Source organism: Cololabis saira, chromosome 1, assembly GCF_033807715.1.
Source record: "Cololabis saira isolate AMF1-May2022 chromosome 1, fColSai1.1, whole genome shotgun sequence".
NCBI classification, from domain to species: domain Eukaryota; kingdom Metazoa; phylum Chordata; class Actinopteri; order Beloniformes; family Belonidae; genus Cololabis; species Cololabis saira.
Window position 1 is genome coordinate 9408046 of NC_084587.1, and position 9302 is coordinate 9417347.

Consider the following 9302-nt stretch of genomic DNA (forward strand, 5'->3'; position numbering starts at 1 on the left):
GAAACTTTACTACATCTCTTGTCTTTTTGAACTTCAAAATAAAAACGTATATATTTTCTCCAATGAGTCTGGTGGCAGCTGAACGAGAGAACAGACGTGAAAAACTGTCCAAAAACCCAATTACCAGCTGATCTGCAGCGCTCCTTGAAGGAGTGCATTCTGGGTTAAACCCGAGTTTTCAGTTTTAATCATCTTCCTGCTTCCTACGGCGCTCCGAGTCAAACATCCTCCTCCCGACTGCTCCCAGCCTCCAACTCTGTTTCTTTGCGCTCCAAATTTCTTTTGTTCCCTTTTATCCTGTTTGCCTCGGTTTACAGCGCCACTTTCCTCTGTTTCTGTTCCGCCGCTCACCTTGTAGCTCGCGTCTCTCGTCCTTTTCATCTTCCCTCCACCTTGAAGTTTTAACAACTTCCTTGTCGCTTCACTTCCTTCGTTCTCTTTCAAATTAGCATCTCGAGTGTGATGAAAGTGGTGAAATCTCTACTTCCCATTTAGTTTGAGATGATGTCAGTTCCACTTTCCCGTCACTTGTCTCAGACAGGAAAAACTTTTTCTGCACAGCATCTGCACGGATTCACACGTCTGCCGGTGTGTTTCGCCCCCTCAGGCACAGATTACTTTTGTAATACTGTATTTGACCCAGTCTTTGCACGTTTTGACCGTATAGAAAAGTAATTCTTGTCATTGTTAGAATGAGATGTGTACCTGCATGCGGCTCTTTAGCGCCGCCGTAGTGGCTCCCTTGAGCTTTTTCAAAAATGTTTGACCTCTTTTTTCCTTTTTTTTCTTCTTTTTCTTCTTTTTTCTCTTTTTTTCTCTTTTATTTCTTCTTTTTTTCTCTTTTCTTTTTTCCTTTTTTTATTTTTTTATTTTTTTTCCTTTTTTATCTTTTTCTTTTTTTCTTCTTTTTTTCCCTTTTTTTCTTCCTTTTCCTTTCTTTTTTAATCTCAACATTCTGACTTTTATCTCAAAATTTTGACTTTTTTCTCGACATTTAGACTTTTTTCTCGAAGTGCATAATGAAAAAAAAAATCTTCCCCCAGTTATAACTAATATAGATACATGCTGCATGTGTTGCCTTCATTCTAAGGCTGATACAAGAATTTTCATTTTTGTGGCTCCAGACACATTTGTTTTTTGTGTTTTTGGTCCAATACGGCTCTTTCAACATTTTGGGTTGCCGAACCCTGTGCTGTACTCTACTGCCCTTACTTTTTAACAACTTGTGCTTTTTATTATTTTAACTCTTTTCTTATCATTTTATTTCATTTTATTTGTTATTTACAGTTTCTGTCTTGCCGCTTTTAATGTTGATGTAAAGCCCTTTGAATGACCTTGTGTTGAATTGTGCTCTACAAATAAACCTGCCTTGCCTCAGGTTGCAGGTGCAGTGCGAAGTGGTCGACTCCGAGATCAACCACATCCTGCCGGGCTTCTCGGTGGTGCGGCGGGAGTGCGGCCTTCAGCGGGATCCCCTGCTCTTCAGCTGTGCAGGACACTCCCCTAAATACCGGCGTCTTTGCCCCTGCAGGGACTTCCGGCGTGGACAAGTGGCGCTCTGCAGAGACTGTCTATAATGGCACGACATGTGGGCGGAGCGCCGGAGGAGGCGGCTGTGCAAGTGATCCACAATCAGACTGAAACAAATAACCCAAACTAAAAAGCTGTGTCATTTACCCACGAGTGACGGGGAGGATATTTTGGGAATGCGTCTTCATCAAAGTGGAGCTGTGGTGTCATTCCACGACAGACGTCAGATCCAAACTCCTCTCGACGCTCGGACACGAGATGACGGACGCCGTGACACCCCCCTCGGAGGACATTAGTGAGACTGAACGCCTCGTCTGAGTCGACATCAATCAAAGCAACCATCACTGGTAGAAGAAAAAAGGGAAAAAAAAACAAACAGACAGACAGGGCACAAGATTATTTTTCAATAAATAAGCCTTCAGAGCTCTCCGATTTTTAAAGAGTTATTTGGGCTTTGTGATGGAAAAAAAAAATCGTAAATAAATGGGTGAAAAAAAGTGAGAATGGATCAAAGTGTTGGGTCTTATGTTGCCTCTGTTCTTCGTCAGTTTCTGTCTATCCTCAGGTCAAAGGTTTATTCTGGTCCCATCAGTTGAAAAGCTTCACTCGTTCGTCCAGATTCCCATCGATCCACCCGCGGCCGCGCGGAAACACATTCACGCGGCTCATTTCTGACTCCTAAAACCTGAGGGGTTTCTGTACATCCTAATTGGCACATATCATGCTTTTACTGACTGGCAAAGGCCGCAAACTGTCTTAAACTGTCATATACAAAGTTTTACAGATGTCTTGCTGTCTTTTTACGAGTTTTGGGTTTTTTTTTAAGAGAAGTCACAGGAGCATCCAAAGATTGTTTCTTCAATATTAATTTCTGTTTGCACAAACAGTGTCTTCGGGTCAAGGAGGGAGGAAGGGAGGAAGGGAGGAAGGAAGGAAGGAAGGAAGGAAGGAAGGAAGGAAGGAAGGAAGGAAGGAAGGAAGGAAGGAAGGAAAGAAGGAAGGGAGGATGGTAGAAAAGGAAGGGAGGAAAGAAGGGAGAAAGGAAGGAAGGGAGAAAAGAAGGAAAGAAGAGAGGAAAGAAGAAAGGAATGGAGAAAAGAAGGAAGGAAGGAAGGGAGGAAAGAAGGAAGGAAGGGAAAAAAGAAGGAAGGAAGGGAGAAAGGAAGGAAGGAAGGAAGGAAGGAAGGAAGGAAGGAAGGAAGGAAGGAAGGAAGGAAGGAAGGGAAAAGAGAAGGACCGAAGGAAGGAAGGAAGGAAGGAAGGAAGGAAGGAAGGAAGGAAGGAAGGAAGGAAGGAAGGAAGGAAGGGAAAAAAGAAGGAAGGAAGGGAGGAAAGAAAGAATGGAGAAAGGAAGGAAGGAAGGAAGGAAGGAAGGAAGGAAGGAAGGAAGGAAGGAAGGAAGGAAGGAAGGGAAAAGAGAAGGAAGGAAGGAAGGAAGGAAGGAAGGAAGGAAGGAAGGAAGGAAGGAAGGAAGGAAGGAAGGGAAAAGAGAAGGAAGGAAGGAAGGAAGGAAGGAAGGAAAAAATGAAGGAAGGAAAGGAGAAAACAAAAGAATGTGCCAGGGGAGAAAAGAAGGAAGGGAGAAGGAAGGAGAGAGCAGGAGGAAAGAAAGACAGGAGAATTAGGTCATTTTGACCCAAAGACAGAACAAGGGTTAAAAGATGGCCAGAAACTAAGGAATTTAATAAAATCTGGGCCATGAATCAGAACAACAGTTTTTCTTTATCAATGTGGATAGATATTAAATCAAAATCAAGACAGCATCATCTTCAGAAGGATAAACCCTTATTTTGGAAACTAGCTTATTCAACATCTACCACAGTTTTTTCATGAGACAATAAATAAACGTTCACAATGGCGCTACAAAAAGAAGAAATCCAGAAAATGTAAACATTCCAAAAAACGTACAGACCTCATAGACCTGCACACATGCATCTCTCTCCCTCTGTTACACACTCTCACACACTTTTCCATTTGTCCTTTTGTCCTCAGGTCTGTGTGTCTCATATTAGCATGTCTGTCCTTTTCACTGCAGCACATTTCACCATCAGGACACACAAACATGACAGGAATCACCACGCTGCACACACCACGCTACACACACCACGCTACACACACCACGCTACACACACCACGCTACACACACCACGCTACACACACCGCACCCTTCTCTGTCTTGTCCTTTTGTGTTTCACCTTGGTGATTTTAGTCCTCCCTGTCAGAATATGAAATCAAAATATTAATAAAATATGTTAGATTGGACGGTGGAAGAGGAACGGTGAAGGACACACACACACACACACACACACACCCTCACACACATTCAGGAAATTTAAGAAAACTCACATCTGCTGCAAGATTAAAATGCGTACATGAGTCATGGATAAAGGTTGTTTTTTTACCAAGTCACGGTACAAACCACTGAAATACATGCAGACAGATATTTTTTTTTAAAGAGAGAGAGAACTGCATCAGCTCAGCTACTTTCTCGGGACTTGGGGGCGAACACTTCATCACGCCTTCGAGATCTTCACTGGGTGAAGGTCAGGGATCCAACTGGGCGGCTTCAAACACCGGACCTTTGCTTTGAACTGTGATAGATTCACTTTGATGTTGGCGAACAGCTGCGAGACACCGGAACATACCTGGGCTCCGGTGTCCCCCTCGGCGACGGCAGCCGGTCCAGACCCGCCGAGACCAGGCTGGAACTGAAACCCCGTCATGATTCCTCCGCCCTCCGTCACCTCGGAGATGAAGCCGGCCGTCATGCTGATCGTCAGCAGTGTTGTTCACTTCACTCTGAAGTTTTAACACACTTATAGACATAAAACACCAAAGTAGAATGCATTTCACAACATAAACAGCTTCTTCATCCTCCATAATTCTTAGATTCTCTGCAATTTGAAGAGAGAGAAAGAAAAGTGTGTTTGGTTTTTGTTTAACCCTTGTGCTGCAGTCTTTGGGTCAAGAGAGGGTGAAGGGAGAAAAGAAGGAATGAAGGAAAGAAGGAAGTAAGGAAGAAAGGAGAAAAGAAGGAAGGAAGTAGGAAAGGGAGTAAGGAAGGAAGAAAGGAGAAAAGAAGGAAGGAAGTAGGAAAGGGAGTAAGGAAGGGAGAAAAGATGGAACAGAGGAAGGGAGAAAAGAAGGAAAGAAGGAAGTAAGGAAGAAAGGAGAAAAGAAGGAAGGAAGGAAAGAAGGAAGTAAGAAAGAAAGGAGAAAAGAAGGAAGGAAGTAGGAAAGGGAGTAAGGAAGGGAGAAAAGTTGGAAGGAAGGAAGGAAGAAAAGATGGAAAGAAGGAAGTAAGGAAGAAAGGAGAAAAGAAGGAAGGAAGTAGGAAAGGGAGTAAGGAAGGGAGAAAAGTTGGAAGGAAGGAAGTAAGGAAGTAAGGAGAAAAGGAAGGAAGTAGGAAAGGGAGTAAGGAAGGGAGAAAAGATGGAACGGAGGAAGGGAGAAAAGAAGGAAGTAAGGAAGAAAGGAGAAAAGAAGGAAGGAAGTAGGAAAGGGAGTAAGGAAGGGAGAAAAGTTGGAAGGAAGGAAGGAAGAAAAGATGGAAAGAAGGAAGTAAGGAAGAAAGGAGAAAAGAAGGAAGGAAGTAGGAAAGGGAGTAAGGAAGGGAGAAAAGTTGGAAGGAAGGAAGTAAGGAAGTAAGGAGAAAAGGAAGGAAGTAGGAAAGGGAGTAAGGAAGGGAGAAAAGATGGAACGGAGGAAGGGAGAAAAGAAGGAAGGAAGGGAGGAAAGAAGGAAGTAAGGAAGAAAGGAGAAAAGAAGGAAAGAAGTAGGAAAGGGAGTAAGGAAGGGAGAAAAGATGGAAGGGAGGAAAGAAGGAAGAAAAGATGGAAGGAAGGGAGAAAGAAAGGAAAGAAGGGAGGGAAGAAGGAAGGAATGGATAAAATAAGGAAAGAAGGAAGGAAAAGCAAAGAAGGTAATAAAGGAACGAATGACGGAAGGGAGGTAGGAAGGAAAAGGAGTAAAGGAGGGTAAAAAAGGAGGAAAAGAGGAAGGGAAGAAGGAAGGAGAGAGCATGGCAGGAGGAAAGAAGGATAGAAGAATTGGGTCATTTTGACCCAAAGACAGCACCAGGGTTAAAGACTGTGAGCATTCTTACGCTAGGAGATGCAGAGTTGTGGAGTTAGATCTTTTACAGCTTTTACAGCCTCCATCCAGGCTCCTGAGGGTCTCCGCCCTGCACGTTATAAACGTTTCTCTTCTCCGACACATCTTACATAAAAACAAAACCTGCATCATTAGCAGATTTGTGCAGACTTCATTTTTTTGAATCAGGTGTGTTGGAGCAGAGGAAGGTCAGAAAGGAGGGCAGTGTATCCTGAAGAACGCTGGTTTAACGCCCTACTTCCTGAATATATTTACAATTGTATAAACATAAATACATTATTTACCTTGTTGCTGTCAATTCCATTCAGTTCAATTCAATCAATTCAATTGTATTTATATATTACAACAGAAGTTGTCTCTAGGTTCTTTCCAGAGACCCAGAACGATTATTACAGAAACAGAAACAACAGCAGGAGATGCGTCAGCCTCCTTAACCCAGATTTGAAGTTAGTTCCATAGTAACGGTTCCTGATGATTGAATGAATGAATGAATGAATGAATGGTCTTTATTTCGGTCTTAAGCCTTGTACAAGCCATTTTTACAAAACAAAAAATGAAAAAGTAAAATAAACATTGCTTTTGCCAAAACGTTGTAGGCTGAAGCCGTAGTTTCTACCCTTTTTATCTTGTGATCAGCTTAAATCTGAAACATTAGCATTAATCCGTGGAAACAAACAATGCTTAAAGAAGACAAAAAATAAATAAGACAAAATATAAAATTGACGTTTCACATTCTAGAATGTTTTTGATAATATACTTTATAGTTATAGTGTTTTATATTTATTTACAATATTTTTTTTTTTTAATTTTCTTGAACTTGTAGATAGACCTGCACATTTTTAGGTCGTTGTCACAACTATTCCATATTTCTCTTGCCTAAATTGATGTACATCTCTTTTTAATATTTGTTCCTACTGTCGTCATCTCAAACATGAGTTTCCCCCTCAGGTCAGAGCGGGTTTCTTTTATTTGGAACAAATCCTGAATGCAGTTTGGAATCAGTTTCTGCTGTGCTTTAAAGGCAAATAAAACAGTTTTCTGCTCTACTAGGTCATGGAATTTTAGAGTATTATATTTAGCAGAAAATATTGATAATATAAAATAATTGATAGCAGAAAACCCGTCCTCCAGATCTACATTTGGATACTGTAGGAACTACGAGTAAACCTGTACTCTGAGAACGGAGAGCTCTGTATTCGGGCCTCAGGAGGTTCAAATGAGGTCCGTGAACTTCGTGGCCATCCGTTTTTTGTTTTGAAATGACAAAATAAGTTTCCCATTTTTTGTTTTGATAATAAAAAATTAAAAAATGGAAAACGGACCGTTATCCATTATCCGTTATCCATATTCGTTTCCAAGGATACTGAAAACAAGGGCCGTTTCCGATTGGACAAATGTTTCCCTCCTCCAACACTCCTGATTCTAATGAATGGCTTGTTATCAGACTTCTGCAGAGCTTGATGATGAGCTGATCATTAGAATCAGGTGTGTTGGAGGAGGGAAACGTCTAAAACATGCCCGTGGACCGGAGTTGAGAAACACTGCTTTAAATCATATAAAAATATCATAGGATTACATTTTAGCAGCAGGGATCAGCTGCATAATATATGGACCTGTGGAATGATTTAGCTGGAAACCAGGTCCATGTGAAGCTGCATTTTCAGTAGATGATGAAGAAGCCGATGACGAGGCTGGAAAGCTAAAAGAGGGGACAGCAGTGGGTGGAAGTCCTCTGATTACAGATGGCTGACTTTGCTCTAGCTCTCCATGGACCTCGTAATGTGTACGATTCGAAAGATTGAAGGTGGAAAAATGCCCCATTGAATGCGGCAAAATGTGCAATCCTTGTTTTCAGTATCCTTGGAAACGAATAGGAAATAGAGAAAAGAGTTTTCCACTCGCTGTTTTAATTCCCAATTTCAGTTTTCAAACACATCAATGAAATCGGATAACGGATAATAACCCGTGTATCATTCGTTCTTTCCATTTTCAATTGGCAATCAAAAACCAAAACATGAAAAAGTGACTGGTTATTTTGTTATTTGTTTTTCATTATAACACGGAAACGGAAAAAACGTCTGGTTTTTCATATTTCAATTTTAGGCACAGATCAAAAATACGAAATAGAAAAACGGGCCACGGGACTGAATTTGATTTTAATATTTAATTGGTCGGGTTTACGTGACCCGGCGGTTCTACATCCATGGTACGCGGCAGTTCGGGTAACCATGGCTACCATGGCGGCGCTGGAACAACACATTAAGGATTATTTTTTAAAGATTGATTAAGGACTTGTTCCACAGCGGTTTGACGCACAAAGACATTTCCTGCACGTTGCAGCAGATGGTTCTCTCAGAAATGAGCGTCAGAAGATTCTGTGCTCGGCATGATCTGAGGAGAAAAATACATATATCAGACGCCAGTGCATGAACGTGTTCAAATGAACACATTCATTGAACACGTTCATTTCTGTGAGAACGTTGAACTGAACGCAACGTATTTACAAATAAAGAACTTTAACGTGAAGCAAGTCCGGGGACTCTGAACACTGCTGTAACTTACGAGATACAGTATGTGATGGTTTGTTTTGTTTTTGTCCTAAAACACCACCAACTCACCAAAAAAGTTAACAAACAATCATCCCAATGGGGAACTACTTCCATTATAATTTATAGTATATAAATGACCAGTTTACATCACATACTGTATCCCATAATGCAAGGTCACTACAGCAGAAACTGGTTGTCACATGACTAGTTCTCAGTTACGCTCAGGCATCGCGGCTGCTGAGGTGGATCACTTGGTGGTTCAGTTACATCTCCTCCTCCAGCGGGGTTGCTAGGTAACCACTGTCTAGATTGCAGGAAGCCCTCTGCTCCTTTGAAAAATGGATCAATTAAAAGAATAAACATCACTATGATGACGTGAGCATTAAGGCTGATTCTCCAGTGAAATCTGCTAAACTCTGCATCTTCAAACCATGTAGCTTTCTTTCTGCCCTCAGTGATGGAGATAAATGTAAAAGTAGAGATGAACATAATTCACTGTAAGCCAGGTTAACTGGTATCTGCAGGTAATGTGTGTGTGTGTGTGTGTGTGTGTGTGTGTGTGTGTGTGTGTGTGTGTGTGTGTGTGTGTGTGTGTGTGTGTGTGTGTGTGTGTGTGTGTGTGTGTGTGTGTGTGTGTGTGTGTGACCTCTTAATCCCCTGCAGAAGCAGGCCTGTGAAACTGAACCGGTGGAGGGATTTTATTACGACCAGCAGATATTAATCCGAGGGTATAAACTCAGACTTTCCGTCTCTCCCTCTGACGGTCTTTATCTGCTTTCAGGGTGACTTTCAAACTTAATATGTGGAAGCTTAGTAACCAGATGGGGACTTTTCCCCAACAGATGCACGGCCTCCCTCTGAAGGGCAGGACGACGTGCGCTGAGCGGCCTCCTAACATGCCCCGCGGCTACATTTCTTTTTTAGTTTCCACCATAGATCCTGACCCAATACCTCACCCAGACTGACACATATACCCCCAACGCTGATATGCAAATGCTATATATCCCAATCAAAAAACAAATTATTGGGTTAAAGAGAAATCAAAACTAAATATGAGGATTTTAAAATGTCATAAACCCAATAGAACGAAGAAAACACATCACGTGTTAA

The 9302-nt window shown here is 41.8% G+C and overlaps 1 protein-coding gene across 1 annotated transcript in view; it reads left to right on the top strand.

The window, feature by feature from the left end:
- The window catches only part of LOC133456470 (alpha-1,6-mannosylglycoprotein 6-beta-N-acetylglucosaminyltransferase B-like), a 293267-nt gene extending 291252 nt beyond the window's left edge, over positions 1-2015 (top strand). The window contains 1 exon segment of the mRNA XM_061734986.1: positions 1379-2015. Within this exon segment, the coding sequence (XP_061590970.1) occupies positions 1379-1577 (199 nt within the window). The 3' untranslated portion in view covers positions 1578-2015.
- The last annotated feature ends 7287 nt before the right edge of the window (positions 2016-9302 follow it).